Below are 26,992 nucleotides of genomic sequence, written 5' to 3'. Positions count from 1 at the left end.
AATATGGAGGATAAATTCTTATGAACCTTTTAGATTTTGAGCAAAGAAAAGAATATTGTTTTACAATGTGTTTTTTTTAAAAATATTGTTTAATATTTTCATGAACACTCCCCCCCCCCGCCCCCCCCCCTAGATACAATTGAGTGTATTCCACTTGAGTCCTGCTTATAATTTACATCATATGTTTTTTTTTTTTTACATATTTAGGTATTTACTTCATGGATCATATTAATATAAACTATGTGCAAACTTATGGTTTATTTTTTTAAAAATAAGTACAAATATTAATAAGAATATAAAAATATAATAAAATATTTGTTTAGGTACCTAAATTTACTAATAATAATTGTACTTCTGTAATTGGTTGCGGGCATGCCGCACGCGATAACAAAGTACGCCGTATTATATAAATAACTTATATCTATTGGATAACAACAAATTTGCGAACTATTTTTAAGTATATTAATAATTCTCGAACGCTGATAGCTATATTTCTATAAATACATTAGTTGTTTTAATTTCAAACAGCATAATACATTAATATTATATAATACCTACTGTTGTCTGTTATTAAAATAATTTACATTTTAAAAATTCATTTTTCATTTTATTTTTATTAATTTTTTTATTTCCGACCACAAAATTTCGGCGCCCCCAAAATACTGGCGCCCCGGGCAGTTGTAGCCAGTGCCCCCCCCTAAATGCGGCACTGGACCCCCTACATATGTTCCTAGAATTATTTACAACCCCTCCCCCTCCCCCCACCGGATGAAAATTCCTGAGTACGCCACTGCTATCACACATAGTAAAATTAAGTACCTACCTACCTAACTGATATCTGATTGTATAACCAAGTACAACCATAACGATACAATACATTAGGTACCTCATTCATACATCTATACATATTATATTTATACATATTTAACTTATTGGTCATGGGTATAATACTTATGACCAATAAGTTAATTATTTTTTTGTACATCCCATTCTTATAAATTGTATAGATAATGTTGTAGGAAATCAAAAATTATTATTATTATAATTATTTCTGTATTAGGATACTATACTCTGTTCCATCTAAGAGTGAACCGCTTTCGCGCACGCAGACTGAGCCGCCGAACAGTACCAGCCCATCAAGCGATGGCTATGCGCTCTGTGATTGGCGGTCAGTCATCGCCGGCCGTCGTCGGCCGTCGAAAACTCTTACCAATGTCGGATTGTGGTGGAAATGCGCGGAAAAAACGTATTTTGGTCAGCTGAGTGGTTCACTCTTAGATGGAACAGAGTATATTATTGTATTACTGTAGGTATTAAGTTTCACTTCATCCGCGCGTATAGTGACTACATGCACCAATTTTATTTTTATTGGTGAACGCACAACTCACTTCTTCAGCCTGTCTACGTTTTTTCATATTACGATCTGTATACCGTCGTCCGTCAATAGCGTGTACCTACACAATTTTCTTATAACTGACAACTTTTTATATACGAGTATACGACTACCTAATTAACAATGATGAGTCCAATAATGAATAATCAAAGGGTCAGCACAAATATACCTAATCGATTGATTCATGCATATAGCTGCACAGTATATTTGCTAAATAAAACAAGAATAAAAAGTTTTATTTTTTGCAAAATCAAAGACCCGAGCGCTAAAATAATGTATAGTATGATATATTCAAAAAATAATGAAAAATGCAAATTTTAAATTTTTATGAATACACCGAAAGAAAATGTCTTGTATAGCCCACTTTTGTAAGCAAAAACGCTGAAGAATACGCGGCCCCAGTCTAAAATATTAAATAATAATTAAAATTAAGAATGCTTTATTTGTGGTGTTGGTCCGTAGGTAGCTAGATTTTATATTTTTATTAATTTATTATTATTTAAAATTATGCTAATTAGATACATATAAATATAGATGATACAAATATATAATCCGGGGGCGCTATTTGGGGGGGGGGGCAGGGTGTGCACTCTCACACCCTGTAATTTTGTTGTCCACAATTGGCCTAGGCCTAATTAATACTATGGCCAGATGGCCTTCAGTTTGCCAATCTTTAATTGTGCATGCACCGCAGCTATTCACTGATAATCATAAATAATATTATAATATTGTGTTCTTTAATTTGATCTTTAAATGATATCGGTATCACTTTATCCACTGGCACACACAAATATGTGTAAATGGTAAGTGGCTACTGACAGGGGTGGACTGGCTGTTTTTGGCCTGGGTGCAAAATTAATTAGGGGCCCGTAATTTTTTTTCAAACCTACTTAAATTAGGAAAGAGCCCTTAGCTTTATAAGTAAATATAAAAAAAAATATTAAGAATAACATGTTGTTTATTTGTAGAGATGTTGAAATATGTTATTTTATTTTTATTTTGTATAATACCGTATTATACCGTATACCGGCTGTGGTAATCGGGGGCCGGATCATAAATACAAACGGGGGCCCGGAGTGCTACTTGGTGTATAGCACCCTGGGCCAGTCCGCCCCTGGTTACTGATAGACAAAAGACATAATAATAATAATATGCATCTATTCTATCTAAAAATATCTTTACTATACACTTTACAGTATATACACAGAATGTATGAACGGTAAAAATGTAAAATGTAATGTGTTAACTATAAAAATATGTTTTTATTAAGTATGTTTTTGATAGGTGCTGTAATAAATCTGTAATGAAAAACTGAAAACACTAGAAACGTTTTTTTTAACGATTGGCCTGGAGGTGTGAAAAAATTGGCCTCTTTAATTGTTTGCACACCTTAAAAAAACTGAAATGGCGCCCCTGATATAATATTACTCTTATAGATTTATACCAATCTTCAAGCATAGTTTTTGATGAAGGCATAGGGTGCCTAAGATTAGTTACAGTAGAATGTATTACAATTATAGCTATTGCCTATTACCATAACAGGATTTACATCATATAGTAAATAATATAATAATATAGCTGTATTTTTTAATATCTAAATTTAAAGAATTGTAAACTTTGGGTAAAGATAATCCATAAACCTTGGACAAAAAAAATCGTACAAATGATAGAACATAAAAAAAAATTTCATATTTTGTAGGCTATTTTCAAAATTATTCAAATTGACCAAATTATCTAAATATTATACATTTATATACAATTGATCCGATCAAATAATTAACTGTAGGATTAATGATTATACTATGATAAATAAAGTTGTTTAAACATGAAAATAAAAAAAACAATCAAACATATTTAGTATTTTTGAAAATAATTTATTTCGATAGTTAAAAATTTATTTCAGAAAATTATTTTCATGAACTTAGCTTAAGACAAAAATTAACAAAGATTACTATCTGGATGGTAAACAATTTTATTTTTAAGTTGGAATAAAATTTAAAAAACGTTAGGTATTTAACTGATTCATAGTATACAGACAAATAATTGTGATGACAATGAAAACCACAAATTAATTAGGTAGTATAGTTGTAGAGAAATCCTTATAGGTACCTAGGTAAAAATTATTGTTTGTCCTTTATGCATTCCTAAAGGGCTGGACCGATTTTGATGACATTTTTTGTATATGTGTTTCAGTGGCGTACGCAGGATTTTTCAGAGGGGGGGGGGCTTGAAAATTAGTTACAATTTTATTTTTATTTTGTCCAGTCTAATAATTTCAGACGTTTATTTGAGGTATTTTAAAATGTTTGTAACTTTTCCACTTTTATAGTAGAAAAAATGCTCTGGTCATAAACATCGATGCCGGATGTATGTTTTTGGAAGCGAATTGAATCTATAGTTGATACTTTTAGGAGGTCGAAATTGAAAATTCTCAGTGCTTTCTAAAATAATTGGAGAAAAAAAATGAAAATTTATTAAAATTGTTTGGTAACCAGCTTGGTTATACCGTCCTCATTTGGATTGTATTTGATTAATTTAAATTTATTTTTCTATAAATATCAATAAAAAATTATTCATTCGGTCAAAAAGCTTAAAAATGTAATGCGTAAGTTTTTATTATAGCTAAAATATTAACTATACATAGGCACCATGGTTATGTTTTATAAGCATTTAAAGTTCAAATTTCGTCATAACCACAGTTAATTTGTAGTTCAAAACTTATAAAATATTAAATGTGTATAGGCTAAACAATTTAATACAAGGTCTTTCATACTAGTAATTCATACTTTTACCTAAAAATTACAGATGATTTACGAAAATTGGTATTTGCCAAATAAAATGTTATTGATATTTATAGAAAAAAAAACTAAAAAATTGAAAACTGACAATCTTTCTTTTAGATTCTGAGAGGAACGATGAATGTATTAATTTTACAATGATGTGTTTTTACTTTTTTTTTGTGTGTGTACAAGATAAGTAGTCGAAATAATGCTTAAATTTTCAACTTCAGTATCTTGTTTGATTGGAAAATGAATATTGTTGGTGCTTTGGGGAGGTCAAAATTTAAAGTTCCCAGTAATTTTCAAAAGCACCGGGAAAAACAAAAGAAAAATTAAGGAAAAACATGAATTTTTACGCAAAATTTGTTTTGGTTTTTGGTGTAAATTTAAAACGAATGACCGTAACTACATAACATTTTCACTGGTTGTTTATATTTCCGTTTTCTATAAATGATAAAATTTTCAAAATAGTTTGAATTATTTTAAACTATTCAAGGACATTTCCAGTTTCCAATTTTGTATTTTTTTTTCTATGAAAGTCAATAAAATTATATTTGTTCAAAAATTGACAAAATATGTAAAAATCACAAAAATTAACAAATTATTTTGATTTAAGAATTCGTAAAAATTTATCTTTTTAAATCTAAGATTTAAAAATGTAATACAAGATTCTTCACAGGTAATATTGTCTATCTTTATCAACAAAAAAAATGTCTACAAGAAAGTCAAATTAAATTTTAATGAGCGTTTAAAATTCATATCTTTAGAACATTTGATCTTCGCTCGATTTCTCATGTGATGGTTTTCTTATTTTATTGTAATTAAAAAACGAATGACTGTAGATATTTGAAAATTTCACTGAATTTTAATATTTTAATTTTCTTAATGTAACTTTTATGTTGACACCTGTATAGGTATCTGCCATGCCCGAGTGGGGAATGACGTCCTCTCTCTTCAGACACCATGACTGCTCGAAGAAAAATGTCGCCTGTAATAATTTTAAAATTTTGAACTTAAAATGCTTATAAAAAAAATTGGATCTATAAATTTTTAATATTTTTCAACTGTTATAGTAACAATATATCTGGAGCATTATATTACATTTTCACACCTTTTTTATCCAATATAAAACATTTTATTGACAATTACTTATAGGAAAAAAAAAACGAAAAAAATTTTAATTATTATAATATGTCCGTAAACAGCTCAAAAAGAGTCAAATTATTTTCAAAATTGTATGGTGTATATAAAATGAAAATATGAAAATTCAGTGAAATTTTCATGTATCTACAGTTATTCGTTTTTGAATTACAACGAAATAACAAAATCCGCTACGTGAGTAGTGGAGTGAATATCCAATCTTGTAAAAATATGAAATTCAAACGCTCATACAAATTTAATCTGATTTGTTTGAAGACATTTTTTTTTTTTGACAAAGATAGACAAACTTATGAATGGTCTTGTATTACATTCACAAATCTTAGATTTAAAAAGAAAATTTTTCATGAGTTTATAACTCAAAATAATTTGCTAACCGTTGTCATTTTTTACGGATTTTATCAATATTTTAACTTTACATGCTTATAAAAAAAAATTGTTACTGGATTTCAAATTTTTTTTATCTGCCTATGAAAACAATATACTAGGAACTTTTTCAAGCTTTTTAATCAACAAATACAATTCCATTGATATTTATTGAAAAAAAAACTAAAAAAAATGGAAACTGAAAATGTCCGTAAACAGCTCAAATTAAGTGAAAATGTTATGGTGTACAGAAAATGCTAATATAAACATTCAGTCAAAATTTCATGTAGGTACCTACGGTAATTTCTTTTTGAGCTGTTTACGGCAAAAACAAAAAAATTCCCAATAGTTTTCAAAAGTGTCAAGGAAAACAAACAAAAGATTAAGGAAAAACCAGTCTAAAAAAAAAACCGATTTTGTCTTCTTGTGTAACTCTACTAAAATAACCTAATAAAGATGACATTTTCACTGAATGTTTATACTGGCAATTTCTATGTACTATACAATTTTTGAAATATCACGAATATTTTTGAGTTATTTGTAAGCATAAGAAAATTTCCATTTTTTATTTAAACTATTGTTAATATAATATTTTTAGGTCGGTCAAAAAACTTGAAAATGTAATACAACGTTCCAAGTTGATGTTAGTGGAAATTAAAAAAAAGATGAGTGTAAATCCGCAATAATTTTTTTTTGAGTGTCTTAAATTAAAATCTTGACAAAATTGATCAGTCACGAAAATTGGAAAATTATTTTGAATAAAAATTCATAAAAATATTTATATCTAAGGTTTGAAAATCTAATACAAGAATACAAGATCCTTCTTAAGTTTTCTTATATGTATTTAAAAAATAAAAAGGTTTACTAGAAAGTCAAATAAATTCTTTACGAGCTTTTGAAGCTAGACATTTGATATTTACCCATAAATTAACAAATTATCATACAACGATTTACTTATTTTGTCGTTATTCAAAAACTAATAAGTGTAAGCACTTGAAATTTTTATCAAATGTTTATTTCATCGTTCCCTATTATACATGATAACATTTTCAACTCATATTGAGTTGTTTATAGATATTTGAAATTTTTTTAGTTTTTATTCTATAAATGTCAATAAAAATATACATTGTGTCAAAAACGTTGAAAATATAATGTAAGGTTCCTCATAAGTAGTTATAATAGCAGTTGAAAAATATTAAAGATACATAAGCACGATTTTTTTTTTATAAGTGTTTATGAGTTCAGATTTTGACAAAATATAGCAATATCTCGTAAATGTTTTAAATATTGTTGTAGTCTGTAACCAAACAATCTAAAAAATATATGAACACTGTTATTTTGTACAGACATTTTAAGTTCAAATTTGGATGAAATCATTGAAATCACATATTCAAAACAAGAATAATTTTAGTAATTTAGTTGTAATTAAAAAAGAATTCAAATTTAACACCATTCATTAGTGACCTACTGTATAACAGAACAACACTCAATTAAACATTTTTTTTTTTTTATATTATATTATTTGCAATTTCTTAAATTTTTATAATTAAAATTAGATAGCTTGTGAACACACATTTTCAATATTAAAAGTTATCAGAACTTGATTAAAAATATTGTTGAAATTAAGTTAGAAGGCTTTAAGTTTATGGCTTCTAACAAAAATAAATTCAATATAGGTAGTATTTATTCTGATCAAGCTATCCAACAATTGAAAAATAAAAGTAAATTGCTTCACAGAGTTTAAGCATTAATTGCCAGACGTTCTAAAAATACAATTTTTGAAAAAATCATATTAATTAATTTGTTAGATTGATATGTTATGCATAATTGAACTTTTATGTTTAACTATGAAAAAGTTTTAAATTAATTTAACTTATTTTAGGTATAATGATATCACTTACCTGTTTTCCCAAAACATTGAATTTTATTGTTTAATAGGTACTAATTAATTGTCTTGAATTCATAATAAATGTCTATCAACCTTCCTATATTTCATTTCAACAATATAATGAAGGAGAAACAACTATGGAGTAGTTCAATATTATATTATATTAATAACACAAAGAACTAATTGTGTCTGTAATCATTTACCCCCTAAAATGTATATGCAATTATCAGTGTAAATAAGTATTAGCCCCTAAATGTGAAAATTCATTAGTCTTGAATTATTGAAGTAGGTAGTGATGTAAAAAAAATAATTTATAATTATGAATTAACTTTGAACAGCTTAATAGTTAGTATAAGCTAAATAAAAATTTGTCGATTTAATTTGGACAAATAAAAGGAATTCATAAACAAAAATTGAAATTATAATGCATTACTACACTATTATACAATTAGTTTAGAATTAACACGAACCTTTATTTTCCCTACTAGAAGAAAAAAATAAACATTAACATAATGTCGACACTAATGAGAAAATATTAGTAACGCGTGTCATATTGATACCTGGGTATTATAGATACATAATAACTAATAAGTGTTGGCAAATTTCAGTTTCCAAAAAACTCATACCTAGTATTATTATTTCTTATACAAAATGTATAGTTTAAAATGCTTTACCATTCAGTATTTAACATTAAAACGTTTTATAGAAGAATTTTCATGGGGCGAACGACACAAACAAACATTATTACTTTTTTTTGGCATGTTAATTTCATATGGGTTGAGAGTTAATCTGTCAGTTGCCATTGTAGCTATGACTGACAAATCAAGTGCCAATACCCATTTTATAGTGAGTATGATATAGGTATTATAATATGAAACAAATAAGCTCTTTAAGTAATGGTAAGACACTTATATTAATATAAAAAATTTTCTCAGGAGTTGCCCTGGAACGAATCATCAAAAAGCAAAGTATTAAGCTCATTTTTTTGGGGATATCTAATAACTCAAGTATACGCTGGACAAATGGCACAGAAGTATGGAGGCAAATATTTCTTAGCTGGTGCATTAGGAGTTAGTGGTGTCTTGACAATATTCACTCCAGCATCAGCGATACACGGTGGTGTATTAGTTATGTGTGCAAACAGAATGGTTCAAGGAATGGCACAAGTAAGTTAAAAAAATGAAGGAAAATTAAAAAAAGTTTTCATACATTATATGTTTATTTATAGTACTTTTAAGTTGTACGCTTTTAAAATATATTGGTACAATAGTTTTTTATTTTTATAAATTAAATATATATTCACAATCTATAGGTATTCATTTATATAATGAATAAAGAGATTGACGGCGGTATTCAGTGACACTTCTTCAAGTAGGTAGAAAAGGTAATATAATATGCTGGTAGCGATCATTTCAAATAATTTATTTTGTATATTTCTAAATTACCAAATGGGAAAATGTTGAATAAGTAACCATTAAATATAATTATATCTTGGGATAAACAAAGATATCTCAAATTCTTTTTATACTATTAAAGAGCATAAACAAATATTGATATAAACAGTAGTCCTTGTTTAAACTGACAGTGTTCACTTAAATAATTTAAAATTGGATTTTATACCTGCTATACAGCTTGCAAGTATAAAAACTAAATACCTTCTATATTAAATAATGAAACATATTTTGTTTTAGGGTTTCATATTTCCATCAGTTAATGTTTTGCTATCAAAATGGGCACCTGCATCCGAAAAAGGACGTTTGATTTCATTTGTGTTTAGCGGCACACAATTTGGGTCATTAGTTATGCTTCCTACCGCAGGTCTATTAGCTAGTAGTTCAGGTGGTTGGCCAGCTATATTTTACGTAGGTGGTGCTTTCACATTAGTATGGGTACTCGTTTGGTCTTTAATGGGAGCTAACAGCCCATCAGAACATCAAACTATAAGTGATTCAGAAAAAAAATTCATTATTAACTCATTAAGTAATACAACATCAAATAAGGTAAATTAATAAAATTCTAATAGATAAATAATTTTATATTATAAAATATTACTTTTGCAGCCTTTACAAACTCCTTGGGGAAAAATATTTACGTCAATTCCTATGTGGACACTTATAATTGCACACCTAACACAGAACTTGGGATTCTGGATTTTATTAACAAACATGCCAACCTATATTAATTATATACTAAAATTCGACATTAAATCAGTAAGATATTTATAGATTTAAAATGTTCAAATTCATATATTTATTATACATTATTACTTAGAATGGATTTTTATCTGCTATGCCATACTTGATCATGTGGATCCTGATTATAGCATTTTCCTGGATTAGCGACTACATCAGGACACATGGTTTAATAACAAATACAAACCAAAGGAAAATTTGGAATACCTTAGCTCACTGGGGTGGAGCTTTAGCATTGCTCTCACTCTATCTATTTGATACATCTACTACAGGAGCAATAGTCTTGTTGACTGCAGCTCTTGGTTTAAACAGTGGCGTTTACACAGGTTTTTTGACCAATCATTTAGATTTGGCACCCAATTTTGCAGGCACACTACTAGGAATTACAAATAGTATAGCAAATATTACATCAATATTGGGACCATTGTTAGTAGGCTTCGTTGTAACGGACAATGTAAGATGTGTTTATATATTTTAAAATTGCTACAAAATGTAAAAATATTTTTTGTCTTAGTGTAACAAAGACCAATGGGGCATAGTGTTTTTATGCTCAGCCAGCGTCTTCTTCATTGGAAACTTATTATATGTTATATTTGGAACTGCTGATACTCAACCGTGGAATGATACATCGATAAACAATAAAATAAAAAACGGTGAAAATGAAGACCCATGAGTTACCACTTCAAAATATTTGGTGGGAATTAAACGTAAATTTGTTTTAAATTATTTAAATATAAATAATGTACTCTAAATATTTTATCATCATTATATAATGATAGTATTTATTTTTAAAATTTAAAAAAATTGTGTATAAAATTAAATCAATAAAAACAAATTATACTTCTAATTGTAAAAAACTTCTCCTTTATCAATCACCCAACCTAAAACACATCATAAGATTTGAATTTATTTTTCAACAATCACAGAAGTGTTAATCAGCGCCCAAAGTAGTGTGCAAAGCCATTATAATTTGTTGAGTCATTTATTACCGCAACCATTTTGGCTTATCCCAAAAATCGCATTTGACATGCAAAACTACACTAAAAACAATCTGTACGCAGATTTGAAACAAATATTATGTAACTTGTAATAATATAATGTGTCGCCTGTTGTGGTTAACAGGGGACTTGGTAATACAAGTCCAACAGGTCAGCTGTGAGGGATAGCCTCGCCTGGGGCTGTGTTTCAGGGGACCCAATTTAGGGTCCAACAGCTTCACTGTGACCACAACCACCAACCTCAATCAGTGAATGTAGTATATTTGGACGGCAGGACTTGATAGACAGATACAAGTACCTGTTAGTGACGACCATATTCAGATTTACAAGATCCGTAAACTACCTTAAATAGGTATTAAGAGGATGACAAAAACCATTCATAAATAATATAATAAAACTGTTTAGAATAACTAATTCTTATAACAATTTTAAAAATGTATAAGGTTAAAGAATTGATATTGATACTAATTATTTTTAAATAATGAAATTTCAACACTTAAAATATATAATAAAATAGACTTTAGGATAAAATTAAAACATTAATTGATAACCTAATGTGTGATTTAATAGTTTATTCTGAATTAAAAAAAAATTTAGTTATTTAAATTGCCAGTTATGGAATTTCTGTATGCAAAACACATTTTAAATTAAAACAAAAAATAACTAACTAAATAATATGAGGAATTTAAAGATCTGTGTTTAATCCAATCACATACAGTGGGCAATTAAATTTAAGTATTATTATATGGTTCATCACATTAAGAATTTCAGTTTTATATTCAGATTGGTATTTTAATTTTATTGGTACAATATCCATGAACAGATAATTTTAAACAAAATCTCAATTCTGAATTTCCTAATACTGTAATCATTCTTAGATGATATAATTATGTCTTCAAATGATTGGCATTAAGAAAATTGAATGGAGCATTAATAAACTTTCGTGAATGAGGTACTCACCATTTTCAGAGGATTCACTTTATAGAAATAATTGAACCAATTTTCAGATATGTGCTTACATTTATTTGAAAAAAAAGAATATGCATGGTAATAATCAAATTTTTTTAAAGAAAATTTGATTACATTGCATTTCCAAAAATGTAGTATTATAAAACAAATATTTCTTACCTTGAATTACATCATACACACGTACTTAATATATAATAAATTATAATAATGTAATGATAATAAATTTGTTAATGATCTAGAATAATAAAAGTGTGTTTTCTTGTTTTCTTTTTTACAATTATATTTTTAATTCTAATATGTTAGTAATCAAAACCCTAAACATTAGGCCTTAAATTTATTTAAAAATGCAAAGTGACATACCAAAGATTATAGAATTCTGAGCCGCGTCATCTGAGAAATCAGTAGGCACGTTATATATCTAAACCTAAAAACACGCTTTTTTTGAGATGAACAATGAAGTTTTACTATATTTTATACGTGAGTGATTAGTACTTACTCATTCTCACAACATAACACTATATAAATAATTAAAACACATTCAACAATATTTTTTTTTTTTTTTTTTTGTATATAAACAAATTTGCTGTGCATTTTATGCTGAGCGTAAAAAGTTTGTACGAAATCCACGTCACACTAATAAATACTACCACACACGTTCTACAAAAAAATGTACGTGTGACATTTAGATACAAACTATTTTTGGGAATATACAAATAAATCAAGAAAAAAAAAATCCAAAGAATGAAAAACGAGGGGTTAAGGACATTTAAAATATAAAAGGACTTACTGATTTTTCACTGAAACTGCGTTTCAGTTATTATTCAAAATTTTTCCTTTTTCTGTAAACAAAACTGTATGAATAGAAATTTGTTATATTTTAATTAATTTAATGAATGGGGGTAACTAACTTCTGTAAATTAATTAAGTTCATAGATAGAAGTTATAAAATATTATTCATATAAAAAGAAAAAAGAAAATCACTAACTTTTAATCTTAAATAATCCTAAGCTCAATTAGGAAATAAAGTTTAATTTTTCTCTTTTTTTTTTTCAATAAAATTAACAATTTGTTTTTAATTGGAAATTAAAAAAAAAAAAAATTAACAACTTACAAAAGTGACGGGGGTGTGTTGTTGTACACGAGTAATACGCCCCCCAACAAACCTGATCATCTGAAGCGAGGGTGCATCATCGGAGCTAACATTTGAGCGCCTGGGAAGCCCATTGGTCCACCGGGAGCATAAGGATTGACCATCGGTGGGTTAACCATTAAACCTAACACATATTATTCATTGTATAATCAATATATAAGTTCTTGAGGGTTAATAACTATTTTTATAATAAATACCTGGATGAATAGGCATTTGAGGCCTTAGCATGCTCATAGCATGAGGTGGTAAACCACCTAAAGAAGGCCGTAAAAGAGTAGGCATTTGCTGAGCCATAAAAACAGTAGGAGGCTGAGGCATCATATTAGGCATTGATATAACTGGTGCAGCAAATCGTTGTTGTTGCTGCTGCTGCTGCTGTTGTTGTTGTTGTTGCATAACTGCTGCCATAGCAGCTACTTGTCGTTCCATCTAAAATTATTAAAATAAATTAATATTCAATATAGTTGAATATAACACATAAATTAATACATAAATTATCCTAAATGTTATAAATAATAATAGTAATAATAGTAATAATAATAATAATAATAATATAAATAATATATAAGTATAAAGCAAAATATATATTCACGAGCAGATGCAAATATTAACCAAAAATACCTGAAAATTTACTCACTTTTTATTCACCCAACCTGATAAACCTTTGTATCTTAAATTTATGTACTTTTTGTTACAATCTAACCACGACTGAAGAAAATTTGCATAACAATATAATAAGTGATAAACTAAAGAAATAAAATAGTCCTAAATTCACCTAAAAAACCTGTCCTAATATTCACATTTTTTGTACTTACAAAGTCAGTCCACTCAATTAAATCTTAATACTTTATGATTTTAAGCAGTTTCAGTCGTCAACAGGACATTTAACGGACCTTGAATGGTTAAGAGGTGGATAACCTCTATTAAGAATTAGAAGCTGGAACCATATGCTTAAATATTCTCTACCTTACCTCATTTTGAATTGCTTGTTGGTGTTGTTGATGTTGGTGATGGTGGTGCTGCTGCTGCTGCTGTTGTTGTTGTTGTTGCTGCTGATGCTGATGCTGTTGCTGTTGTTGCTGCTGCTGCTGCTGTTGTTGTTGTTGATGAAGTTGCTGTTGCTGTTGCAATTGCTGCTGCTGCTGTTGATGTTGTTGTTGTTGTTGAAATTGTTGAGTTACAGGAGACACTTGACCATGAGGTGACATGAGTGGTGCACCAAGCTGATGTTGCTCAGGGATGTTTGTTGGTAATGGATTTTGAATGTCCATATGAATAACATACTTAGGAAAACGAGCTTTATGTTCTTCCTAAAATTACAATTCCGATGTTTTAAGTTACAAATGTATAATCAATTTATAATAATATTAAACTTACTAAAGAAATATCTTCTGATGGATGAATTATCTTACTAGATGTTCCAGTAGAACTAATAAGTGATTTTGATTTCGAATCATTATCATTCCTAGGATTTAAGTAGTAAAATGATAATCACGTTAGATAGTCAAAATGTATACTATACTCAGTTTTATGAGAGAAAGAACTCGTTTCAGGCATACAACTAATGTTGACGATAGCTTGGAAGCCAAATTCCCTCCACTTCTTACCGCCTGTCGGTGAGCCAAACAGGTGCAGTGGTGGGAGAAGCGCAGAAACCGATGAAATAACAAGTTCCTTCTTTCATTAAATGGAGTATACAGAGTATATAAACAACGAGAATTATTCACCCTTTTACTGCTGAATTAATTTTTCTAGTATAATGCACTATGCTGGGACTACAATATTTTTTTTAGTATTGCATATTTTATAGTTCAAGAATTAATAATAAATATATATATTTTTTGTGTATCTTTGGATTTGCCTATGAATTTACCATACATTCATCTTGTAACATTAATCAAAACAATTTTAGTTATTTTTTTTTTAAATGATAAGACACATGTGTCCATATCACCGCAGAGTCGCTAACATTAGACACATATATGCCCATAGCAGTGAAAGGGTATAGTAATTCACTGTTATAAGGTTTTGAAATATTTATTACACTAACAAAAATAATGAGTATGCTTAATACATTACTCCAAACATTATATTAATTCATATTTTACCCAGAGTAAGCTGGAAATGTTGACTTATTAAGGCCACCAACTGGACCACCAGATAGCATTGTGCTATTTGAACGAACATCAGAGTTACTAGCCTAAAATATACAAAAGTGCAATTACATTGAAGGTAAACATAAAAAAAATATTAAACTTACAATTGCTGCTGCACTAGGGAATAATGGCTTATTTGCCATTCCCACAGGTTGACTAGGTGGCATAGGACCAACTGATACAGAAGGACCCATCATAGGCATTCTAATTAATATATTAAAATAGTTTATAAAATGTTAATTAATGTATTATGAGCGCTGGTGTAGTCTTAAATAATGTTTAGATATATCCCAAAATTCCACCCAATCTTGCCAATTAACAATATAGTTTAAAATTTGTATTTTTAAAGAACTTTAAAAATAATGATTTACAATTTTAAAACAAGGTAGGTACTATTTTCAATATTATAGTCAATTTATAATATTATTATTAAAACTATCAGTATTGATTGAGATATTTTTGTAAAGTATTTATGGATAGGTTTTTTATTTTTTTACTGGTAGATGTCATAATAACATTTTAAAATTAAATTTAAGTAAATCAGCATCAGCAATTAACTATACGGAAAATTTTTATAGTATCAGAAAACATTAGTTGAAGGCAATTTTGAAAAGTAATTTCATTAATATGGATAAGAAATAATGGTATTTGTTCAGTATGTGACCTCAATGGGATTAATTGTAATAATAATATTAATTTTCTGCATTGTTTTATTCATGTATATTAATATAATATTTATGAAAAAGAATTCCGTACTGAAAACCGTAGCTCATATTTTTGATGTTGGGTTTAAAAATATTAAAAATACTTTGGCATACATTTTTTGTAAGTATTTAACGATCAAATTTTGATAACATTTAACAAATTTGAAAAGCTCTGCTCAGAATCTAAAATGATTTTGTAGTTAAAAATTTATAAAATGTTCAACCTTTATAGCTAAGGATCAACAAGGTTCCACATAAAAAGGTAAATAAATAACTTTATTCACAATAATATCATCAAATATACTCAGTAACATATCATAGGCCGACTGACAGTCTTCGCTCAAAATTGTTTTTCGTATACAATGATATTATATAATAGAATGATTTAACACCTTCCATTACAGTAATCCACTTGTAACCTAGTGTACAGCAGAGCAACACCCACTTGCCCACCTTTTTATTATTCAGTTTTGTAATTTATACTTTCCAAATTATAATCTTATAAAATGCATTAAAAAAATATAAATAATATTTTAAAGGGTAAAATAATTTATATCTACCAACCACTGTATTAGTTTTATTTTCTTTCCCAAATATATTTTAGAATTTCAAGATTATCCATATAACTGTATATATTTTTGACTACACCACTAATAATGATAATTTAATTACCCTGGTCCCATATAAGGAGGGCCCATAGCTTGCATATGATTCATCATAGGATTATAAGGTGGCATCATGGAAGGACCAGCTGGATTTGAATATTCAGGTTTTTTCTTTATAGGTGGCCCAGCTTCATCATCACTATCCGAACGTGTACCTATAATAATAATAAATTAAAATAATTTGTACAATCACAAAAATATATTCATTATGTATATATTGAATATTGAAATATAGTCATTGTGAATTCATATTATATTACCTTTGCCACCAGACTTTTGTCGCTCGTGTTCTTTCATATCATCCTCAGGAATTCCTTCCATTCCATAAATTTCTATTTCAATATTAGAACGATGTGAAAGTGCATTGGGCACTTTATCTATTGTTTCTTTGTGAACCTGTAGACAAATTTCAAACTTACAAAATAATTTCTTGTTACATCACAAATAAGTTAGAAAGTTAGAAAATAAAAATAATATTTAATGTTGTAAATTAAAGGGTTCGGAATTTTAGAAATATACACAATCAAATTATAGTATAAAACTAAATTATTTTAGAAGATAAGGTATAAAATAGTTAAATACATTTTATATACCTATGTACAATAGTAATTATTAATAATTTACTAACCTGCATACAATGAATTGATAAACCAGGACCAGTATATAGTTTTTTATGACATATGTGACATTTAAAATGTTTTGCCTTTTGATGCTGAATTAAAATTTTTTCATCATCAAATTCACGGTTGCAATACCTTAATATTTAATTAAGGATCAAATATAATCAATAGGTAGTAATTTACATAGTTTTTAGGGGTATTTGAATAAAAAATGCATAATAACAATGTTATCTTAACTATATGTCTAAACAAAAACATGAAAATGATTCAATCAATGCCAACTAAAGATTAGGTAATTATATTCATGATATCAAACAAGCACATAATATATGTATTATGTACCATAAGAATCTTTCTAATTTAGTGAAAGAGTAATTTGGGTATTTATTATTATAATCAACTTATAATATTTGACATCAGGAGATATTATGCTCTATTATTATTGTAACTTCTTAGGTATATTTTGTAATATAAAAACATTTATGGCAAATGTAAAGGTACGGTTTCCTAGACGCGACTACTCGTGGCGACTGGTCTCCGCGACTATTCTGCAATGGAACAGCATTAGAGTCGCTGCGATCGGCAGCTGTACTCCCGTGAGTAGTATGAAGCGGCCGGTCGCCGCGACTAGCCGCGCCTAGGAAACCGTACCTTAAATAGTACAATTTTTTTTTATAAGCAAAAAGCAACATTAGTATACTCAAAGTACTAATATAATATTTTTATACTTATCAACGAATGGACAGCGTTTAGAGAGATAAATCAGGGGGCGATATGGAATGGGTGAGAAAAAAAACAATGTAGTAAAATGTATACAGTTCCTTATACGGGGCTCCTTCACTAGCACAATGTATTAATGGCTTCAATAGTGCAGAAATTTTACCGTGAATATCAGCAAGTGACATACAGGCCTTGAGAAAACAAACATTTTTTTTTTAAATGTGTTTCTTAAATCTTTTTATTACTGCTTTTGATACAAATGTCAAATAATTAACTATTATTGAAAAATGAAACTAATTAAGTAAATACCAGTTATGTATGAGTAATGAAATATTCACCCTTTGATGAATTAATTACATTAAATACCTTATCAAAAGGGTGAATATAAAAATATAAAATAATGAATCTACAATTTTTGTAAAGTAATGACTTATATTTACACCATATTATGAAATATTACAAAAATACAAAATATTGATACCAGATAGAAGCGCTTATTTCATTATAATATAAAGTTTAAAATCAATAAAAAAAAATAAATACCACAACTCAAATATTTCTTAAATATTCGGTATTTCTCTACAGGTCATGCAAACCAAGTGATGTATTTATACAACAATAGTAATCAATGGGTTAACGAATACTTTAAAAATTGAATAATAGGTGCTCATAAATAAATCATGTTCCTAAGATATAAATAATAATATAAAATGAGCAATTACGATTGTCAAGTAGGAAAATCGAAACTTACATTTTAAACAGTTTTAAAACTATAATCATTAACAGATACCTATTCCAATAAAAATATAACATAAAAGTCGTCAAAATAACAATTCTTTAATTGTAAAGTCGCTGCTTGAACTTATTTTTTTTAGTGATGTGGTAACATAAGCATTTTATTATTGGCCAACGTGGTGGTGCATTGGCAAAAACATTTTTGGCAATAATCTCAGCTATAAAATCTACTTTTATATATTCATAAATGCTTTGAACGAGTAATTTCAGGCACTACCTATACAGTAGATCCAGAGAGAACCCATATAAATGTGCTGTCAGCCACACAGAGAGTTAAATCAATAAAAATTATAATAAAAACAAGACAATAAAAACATACCCCTACACATGTACCTATAGACAATCGTATAATTTCATACACCTAGGTACCTATATAGACATATTGTCTACATTAAAATACAAAACAGGGTTTTAGCTTTTTTTGATTAAGAGCACCTAAATGGTGCCTTAATAATATCCATAAATAATTAATCGGACAGAATAAAAGTAAAAATTATCTTCAATAATAGCATTAAAAAGGATACCAGCACCATGGCTTGGACTGCTTCTTCTTTTTGCGACCCATATTCTGTTTAGTGTGTGTTTGGACGACAGCTGCTTGGCGGCACGGGAAACGTACTACGAAAACCGTACACTATTTCAACAACACATACTCGTCATCGCGCGGGAATTGTTATGACAGCGGTGGAACAACTCGAAGTTAAAAGTCGTCGTCGTTGTTATTAATATTGTAATAATATCAGATGCAATGTGTACTTATACGAACTTGCTGCACTTCGGTGGTTCAATCACTCGTAGAATATCGGTTAAGAGACGGAACGGCGTAGGGAACGTGACGGAAAAAGATAATAATAAAATACACTGTACACTGTCCGAGGGCCGTTTGATTTTCCGTTTTATTTTATTTTATCATGACGGACGGGACAGGGCATTCGTCGTAGTGTGCTCGTTTTTCGTGCAGTACCTGCAGTAGTACAGACTGTAGTAGTAGTAGTAGTAGTGGTAGTAGTAGTAATAGTAGTGGCAGCAGTTGTAGTAGACGGAATAGCGTCGAAATTACGAAACCGAAAATAAAATCGAAGTCGCATTCACGCACACAAATAAATACCTACATTCGCACACGAACACCGCGCGGGTCGTGGAAGAAAGAAATGATCGTTTGATCAGGTGTGTCGCGGGGCTCCCCTTTCCATGGCGTTGTTTTAAGGTTTGCGATTCGCCAGTTGCCAGCACTCGCCACAGTGTTGTTCATTGTCAGCCCGGATTTATAACATGTGTTTTTAAGAACACCCGAATCTACACTACTTCCACAGCGACAACCGTCGATGGAAAAACTTTACAATTCGCCCGCGGAGGCCACACCGTTTGAGAACATGAGAGATATCATGAATGACGGATGGTAATGCGGGGCTCGGGTCACAAGGCCCAAGGTCAATCAGTGCGTCCACGGTCCACCCGCACGGCTGATTGCTGAACCGACACTGATGTCTGATCATCGACAGACCGGCCAGCAGCGGCACAGAATACGGACCTACAGTGAGTGCTGAATGTGTGAATTGTTGGAAGTGTCAAGTGATGCGGCCCGTCGGTTCTTCGCCCATCAACACTGTATTGCGGTAATACTGTAGTTCGTACTCCGTAGACGCGTATATAGATCGTCTCTACTCTTACACTCTTTTACTTACTTTTTTATGCTCTGTAGTCCGTTGCGCAGTAGTGCAGTACTGCTGTGCTAACAGTCCTATTGTGTGCGCGTGCGCCTGTTGGCCCTCGTAGAACAGTCGGACGATCGGCGGTGACACTGCCGCCTGCCGCACACACACTGCTTGTCTGACGAAGTACGCGTTTTATTTTCCCACCTTAAGTGTCCCGCTGCCCTGCACGCATTTGTTGGCCTGTCCGCCATCTTCGTTGCTTTATTTTCTTGCCGTCGGTACAGCCACTGGTGCCGCATCGTGTTTCAATATTCAATCCATCAACGGCGTATCGTCCAACTGAGCAGATTCCGTGCGGAGGCAGTACGCACTCTTTTTCCGGTGAGTGATATTAAACGGGTGAACGGTAGCATCGTCTACCCCGGGTATTCTCGTTTTTGTGGCGGTCGTACCGACGGTTACAGCCACGCCAACTCGGGGGTTTTTTCAAATTTGAGCCATTCCATCTGGTCTGTTTTTTGTTAAACTTACGTTAAATGAATAAATAATAATAAATAATTGTTACTATCTAGCGGTCTATCGCGTACCTTTTGAAAGGGGGGGGGGGACAGGGACATATCTTAACTCGTGGCCACCAATAATTTAATCATTATTGTCGTCCTTTTCGCCCAGCAGTGGCCATAAATTTCCCCTAATTTTTGTGAGTATGTAGCTGTGAACTCTTTATTTTTAATTAATAATAATTTATAATTTTTTCACGTCTTGACACCTGTTGTTGAATACCTAATTAGTTTTATGAGAGCATACACAAGAGTATCTTGTTTCTGTCTCATTGGTGCAGAGATTTGCCATTTCTCAAGTACTTTACATTATACAATTTTTATTAACAATAATACCTACATTTAGATAAAACTATTTTATACCTATTAGTCAAATTCTCCAGAAATTCTTAACCTAAACAGTTTCCATTGTGCTTTATTATAGGTGCTCTATAATATTGGGTAACTTACACCTATGATTAATGGTTTTTAAATTATACTGTACTCAAATTTAAAGGAAATATTCAAAGTAAACAATGCTACCTACATTTTAAATAGGTACATACAATGACTATTTTGTTTTATCACAAATATATTATATTTTATATTGTTAAAAATAAGTTGCTATGAAAAATGAATCTATTTTATTTATTTATTAACTCCTTATGTGTCATATGCTTGCATTAAAATTGTATTTTTTATGTAAAATTTTCTGTAAAATAATGGACACTTAAAAATGGTTTTTGTTGTCTTTATTTTAGCTAATTAATTTCGACAAGTTGATTGACAATGCCGAGAACACTACGAAATAGCCGTAAAAGGACTAATCATCGTAATGAAAGTACAGCGAGGGTTACTTCGAATTTATCACCAAATGCTCCAGAATTTATTCCTATAGGTAATTAATAATAATTATAATGTTTCCTTAGTATTTTTAGTTTTAGTTAGTGTACTTAGGTAATAGTGTAATCAGGAAATGCACATAGGTATCTAATTATATTATATAAATTATAAGAACCTACACTAACTTAAGCCTATGTAATTTATTATAAATAATAAATAAATGTTTATACCTACCTAACCTATTGTTTTATAAATAACAAAATACATGAATTTTGTATTTTTTATATATCATTTTAGGACTTAGCATATTCGCCTAATTACCTACTTTTATTGTACATTATAAAATCATGGGTCCACACACGTATTTTTTGGGCTTATTAAACTCAAGCCTATTCTTATTATCTTAAAGATTTAAGTACCTAATTATGTGATTATAATTTTTATTTTGTTTCATTTATATTATTTAAAATTGTATTGACATGTTTGTATTTGTTGTTTAGCAAATGACGAGACTGCAGCTAATCAAAGACCACATTTATTAATTCAGTCAATGACGTTTTGTGGAAGTTCAAGCGCATCAAGTAGTAGCGGGTAGGATTCATTCATATAAAACTATTAATGATGATAACATTTTGACTGCTAATTTATAATGTTTGTGTTTTAGGAGTAACAGTAGCTCTAACTATGAAGTTACTACTACAAATTCGTCTATACCAGATGTTTTAAACGATAAGGGCCAGCGAGATTTGCTTATTAATCTTTTGAACGAATGCAAAGTGGATTGTGTAATATGTTATGAGCGTGCTAAAAATGTTGAGCAGATTTGGAATTGTCGTAATTGTTATCAAATTATGCATTTAAAATGCATAATAGTTTGGTTTATTAAATCTCATAGTAGTAAGTAATATTTAGTACTTTAATAGATTAAAATGTTAAAAGCTAAAATGTCAAGAATTTAACTATATTAGGTATACATTATAGCAAGGTTATGCAACCAGAAAAATCCTTAGTCTGTAGTTGTGGCCCTTCAATACATTTTGGACATAAATTTTATTTATTTTTTGGCATGTCTAAAACAATTATTGTGATTGAAAACATGAAAATAACTGGTTTTAAAACTTGCTGAGTGAATAGTATTGTCTCAAATACAACCAAAGATAAAAAAAAAAACAGTCCTATTAGCAAAAATATATTACTATAGTCTAATATATTTAGTATTTACATAATTTGTCCCTGCTTGATAAACTATGTGTTTTCACTACAAATACAGCCAGATTTTTAAAAATAATTAACGGCCTACTTCCTATAAAGGTTAAAGAAGACCTTTAGGAATGGTGAATTTTAATTAATATAACATTATATAACAATTACCATATAAAAAAAATTTATTAAATCACATTGATTATCGCAAATTTCTTGTACACTTAATCTTTAATTTTATTGGTTAAAGTAAATTAATATTTTTATAGATGCTGTCTGGAGATGTCCAGCGTGTCAAAGTGAGATGATTGGAAAGCCAAAATATATCTGTTTTTGTGGTACTTTACCAAATCCATTTCATAACAATGTGGACACTCCCCATTCTTGTGGTCAAGTTTGTGGATTGCAAAGAAAAAATTCAAATTTAAACTATAATGATTGTCATCATAAGTGTACACTTCTTTGTCATCCTGGTCCATGTCCACAATGTGTTGTACAAGTTTTAAGGTTGTTACTTTACTAAATTCGATTTTCACTTTATTTTTTATTTTAATTAAACTAATTATATTCAGATCATGTGGATGTGGAAAAAAACGAGTGTATGCCCAATGTGGACAGTCAACCCAGATTGTATGCAACGATGTTTGTCTTAAAAAATTAAACTGCCAAATCCATGAATGTGAAAAAATGTGTCATGCTAATAATTGCGGACCATGTAATAAGGGATGTCTTCAAAGTAAGCATTGATTTTTAACAAAATCTAAGGTTTATTTTAGAAAAAAATGAATGTTTGGTAATAATTATTTAATTATTATTATAATACACTGAAGTGGTACTACGCTAGTAGTAAATATTATCGTTGAACTGTTTAACCAATTTTTAGGTGATTTGGTTTGGTGGAGATTAAAACATCAATACTCTTCATCCAAACTAGTTATCTTAGCATTTTTAGAAGATTTAATTACTTATTAACTAAACTAAACAATTGGTTATTTCTTTTACCACAGAGTTGATATGGATTTTAATCCCATTTAGTATAATAGTACTTATAAAAGCTCCTCTGAAAAAAATTCCTAGTTAGTGTAGTATATGTATCACTGCAGAAGTGTAGAATAATGTGACACGTTACAATTTGCCATTTTGAACTCAAACATCAAAATGACAAATTTTTTGAAACTTAAAGGGGAATATCAATTTTAGCTAGTAACTAGTAATTATACTTATAATGTAATACTCTATTCCACGAGAGAACATGCCGATTCTGCGCATACACCGTGTCACCATACTATCAAAACCAGTTTTCCTATGGCAGGATTATGCATGGAGATGCGCAGAAAAACTCGGTCGGACTGCGACGTGTTCTCTCTTAGAACAGAGTATATACTCAGTTCCACAAGATAGTGCGACTGCCACGCGCATCGAAATGAATTAGCTCCGACTTCTCGAGGTCAAATTTCTCTCACCCTGTGGCGTCCGCTCTCTGTATACAGCGGCTCAAGTAACGCTCCACAAATATTTACCGCGAGTAACCATTATAATATAATATGTCAGTATAGAAGTTCTTTTTATGAAATAAGTATAATTTATTTTTATTATTTAGGTCCAGTATTACCATCTCCCGTTAAATTTAACAGACTCCTAACCGGAAGAATTCGGCCGGTAACCAAAAACTGTTATCAGCCGGTTAAGCCTAATCGAACCATACCGATGATTGTAATACTGGCCCTAAAACTACCATAAAAAATGTAATAATAAACATGATTACACCAGTAACCGCTCTGTATTATATAACAACGTCGTTCGACAATGGTACAACGGCGATCGAAAAATACCGTCGCTAGGAAACATTGACAGGAATGTGGTGGGGATGCGCGAATATGAACACGTTTTGGTCGCCGCCCAGTCGCACTCTCTCGTGGAACGGAGTATAGTACTGTTTATTTTAATTTTAACAATGTTTCAATATTGAAAAAGTTTTGGTTTGATTCATAGCCATTTTATAAAAAGAAGATGTAATTTTGAAATATTAATTTGACTTAACGCCAAATTAGAGTTTATAATACCACTAATTAATAGTTATAGCAATTTTATACAATAATTCTTAATATTAAAGTTAATAATAATATTCTTTTTAAATGATCTCTATTCAAAAACTAAAATTTAAACAACCGCTTTTAATGATGAGTTGCGATATTATTTAATTATACTAAATAAAATGTAATTAATTTGTTATCGAAGCCTCAAATTCAGTTAAGCAAATAAATAATATTGTATTACATAACCTAACCATTTACTCATTATAGTTTACTATGTATTTATACTGTTTAATAATAAATGCATAAAATGCATTAGCTAATATATAGTTTTTACTTAACCAAATGCCTATTAATCAGTTATTATTATTAAGACTTGCAACAATTATTATTATTAGGTAAATATCAATTTTATGTTTTAATTAATTAAAACTGCACCATAGATTGTCAGGAACTTGTTTTGATTTATTTGTCTCTGACAAACTAGCATTTAAGTTTTCGTTGATAAACCTATTTTAGGATCTATAATTAAAAACAAAAAAAATTGTTTTAATTATAAATCAAAATTGACTAGAATATATTATTGTGTTCTCTAAATTTCTTACTTATTTTCCAAAAATGTTATTTTTTATTATTATTTTATTAAATATCTTTAAGTCAAGATTATCTTATTGCTTACGTATTTAATTTAACTTTTGAACATCTAAATTTGCCGAGAGTCAACATGTGTTACCATGTTTATGGTAAGTAATGATAGAAATTAATGTACATTTTAAATTAACATTTTAGGCGTTTTTTACTAAGTTACATTAATATTTAATATTCTCAATAAATGATACTTGTACTACATTAATGAAGAATATAAATTAACAATTACGTTTTTATGAAAATTAGCAGATCCTAATATAGAAAATTATAGGTGTAGCATTCTCCTAAAGAGACAAGCCTACTGTATTATTCTCAATTTAAAAAATAAAGGTGTAATTAATTCTCTTTATTACAGTACTTTTTAAATGTGTCTTAAGAGGCCATCCACATGGTCCTCCAATGTTGTCTTAGTCTTAAAAACGTAAAACGTGCCAAATTTTTTGTCCACAATAAAATATTTTACTCTTTAATTTCTAAAATTGGAGTGAATTTACCTCTCTACAATTTAGAGGTAAGAAGAATATTATCTAGTGCATTTTTGAGGTGTTTTTTGATATTATTTTTAACTAAGTTATGATTATTTTAAAATTGCTTCTTAATATAAAATATCAATAGAAGCCTCCAAAATGCTCTAGATAATAAGATTATTATCCTTACCTTAAAATTGTATAAAAGGTAACATCACTCTACTTTTAAAAATTACGAAGTAAAGTGTATTATTGTGAACTTAAATTTTCCAGGTACCCACGTTTGTAAGACGGAAATAAACAAAGCCCGTGTGGCTTCCTCTTAACAATAACTGAATTAAATTTTACAATTTCCACAGACCACATTTGTGAATATATTGATATCTTTAATTTTGGAGTGAATTGACCTAATTCTAAACTCCAAGGTAAGAACTTATTTGTTCTCTTTTTGGTTTTTATAAAATTGAATTTTTTATTTTAAAGCGAGTTATGATCATAAACCTAAGTATAATATTTTACGTAACCATAATTTGCTTTAAAATTAAAATCCAAATAGAGAGCTCAGATAATTTTCTTATCTTTGAGTTCGATATATTCACTCTAATATTTAAGCTAACAACATAAAATTGGAACACTTGAATGTAAACTTTGTTGTGTTATGCATTAGTAAGACTGTTTAATTAAAAAGCCTACTTCAAATTTTAAACTATTATTTGGTTTTAGTCATTATAAAATAGATTAAAAGGATGTCAGCGCACTATTGGATTTCTCTCTTTGGCCCACGCGCAGAATAGACAAAACGCATTTATGAGGAATCATTTTTTCTATGTTTGTAAGTAATCTTAGAGTAAAATCACCCATTATAAAAAAGATAGGGAATAATATTTTTGAGGGAATGACATATCGATTTTATATTTTATTGTTATTTGACTTAGTATTCGACTTTCAAAATAAACAAAAAATGTTGTGAATTTAAATTATGTTTAAATTATTTTGGAACAATATTTCGACAAATTAATTTGTCATTCCCTTAGAAATATTTAGGGTTGGGCC

The 26,992-nt window shown here is 29.3% G+C and overlaps 3 protein-coding genes across 7 annotated transcripts in view; 2 read left to right on the top strand and 1 right to left on the bottom strand.

Moving 5' to 3' along the window:
- LOC100164256 (putative inorganic phosphate cotransporter) overlaps positions 1-10,624 on the top strand; it is a 15,907-nt gene extending 5,283 nt beyond the window's left edge. For 2 of the 3 annotated variants that reach the window (XM_008187262.3, XM_016806415.2), the window contains exons 2-7: positions 8,292-8,431; positions 8,521-8,751; positions 9,277-9,585; positions 9,646-9,795; positions 9,857-10,231; positions 10,292-10,624. In XM_008187262.3, the coding sequence (XP_008185484.1) occupies positions 8,292-8,431; positions 8,521-8,751; positions 9,277-9,585; positions 9,646-9,795; positions 9,857-10,231; positions 10,292-10,450 (1,364 nt within the window). In that variant the 3' untranslated portion in view covers positions 10,451-10,624. The remainder of the gene's footprint in view (positions 1-8,291; positions 8,432-8,520; positions 8,752-9,276; positions 9,586-9,645; positions 9,796-9,856; positions 10,232-10,291) is intronic. The other variant, XM_016806414.2, reaches the window with a different exon arrangement.
- A 2,283-nt stretch (positions 10,625-12,907) lies between these two features.
- Positions 12,908-19,714, bottom strand: LOC100166288 (BUB3-interacting and GLEBS motif-containing protein ZNF207). The gene is made up of 10 exons (XM_008187267.3): positions 19,079-19,714; positions 17,048-17,174; positions 16,680-16,815; positions 16,427-16,574; positions 15,155-15,254; positions 15,003-15,094; positions 14,272-14,359; positions 13,866-14,204; positions 13,092-13,323; positions 12,908-13,018 (listed from the first exon to the last, which is right to left on the bottom strand). The coding sequence occupies exons 1-10, from the start codon at positions 19,117-19,119 to the stop codon at positions 12,912-12,914; spliced, it is 1,410 nt and encodes a 469-aa protein (XP_008185489.1). The 5' UTR covers positions 19,120-19,714; the 3' UTR covers positions 12,908-12,911.
- Positions 19,715-20,025: 311 nt separating this feature from the next.
- The window catches only part of LOC100159008 (protein shuttle craft), a 16,340-nt gene continuing 9,373 nt past the window's right edge, over positions 20,026-26,992 (top strand). The window contains exons 1-7 of one of the 3 annotated variants that reach the window (XM_008187265.3): positions 20,026-20,170; positions 20,257-20,590; positions 21,510-21,646; positions 22,092-22,182; positions 22,256-22,488; positions 23,061-23,298; positions 23,364-23,527. In XM_008187265.3, coding sequence (XP_008185487.1) covers positions 21,538-21,646; positions 22,092-22,182; positions 22,256-22,488; positions 23,061-23,298; positions 23,364-23,527 — 835 coding nt within the window. In that variant the 5' untranslated portion in view covers positions 20,026-20,170; positions 20,257-20,590; positions 21,510-21,537. Of the gene's footprint in view, positions 20,591-21,509; positions 21,647-22,091; positions 22,183-22,255; positions 22,489-23,060; positions 23,299-23,363; positions 23,528-26,992 lie in introns of all 3 variants that reach the window. The other 2 variants (XM_008187266.3, XM_029491757.1) reach the window with 2 other exon arrangements.

The sequence above is a fragment of the Acyrthosiphon pisum genome, chromosome A3, assembly GCF_005508785.2.
Source record: "Acyrthosiphon pisum isolate AL4f chromosome A3, pea_aphid_22Mar2018_4r6ur, whole genome shotgun sequence".
Classification (NCBI taxonomy): domain Eukaryota; kingdom Metazoa; phylum Arthropoda; class Insecta; order Hemiptera; family Aphididae; genus Acyrthosiphon; species Acyrthosiphon pisum.
This window is presented reverse-complemented; position numbering and strand designations above follow the sequence as displayed.

Coding starts and splice junctions, on each gene's coding strand:
- LOC100166288 (XM_008187267.3), bottom strand. CDS start 19,119: ATGGGTCGCAAAAAGAAGAAGCAGTCCAAGCCATGGTGCTG. Junction 16,575..16,679: donor ACAAAAGTCTGGTGGCAAAG/GTAATATAATAT, acceptor TTATTATTATAG/GTACACGTTCGGATAGTGAT. Junction 14,205..14,271: donor CATCAGAAGATATTTCTTTA/GTAAGTTTAATA, acceptor TTGTAATTTTAG/GAAGAACATAAAGCTCGTTT.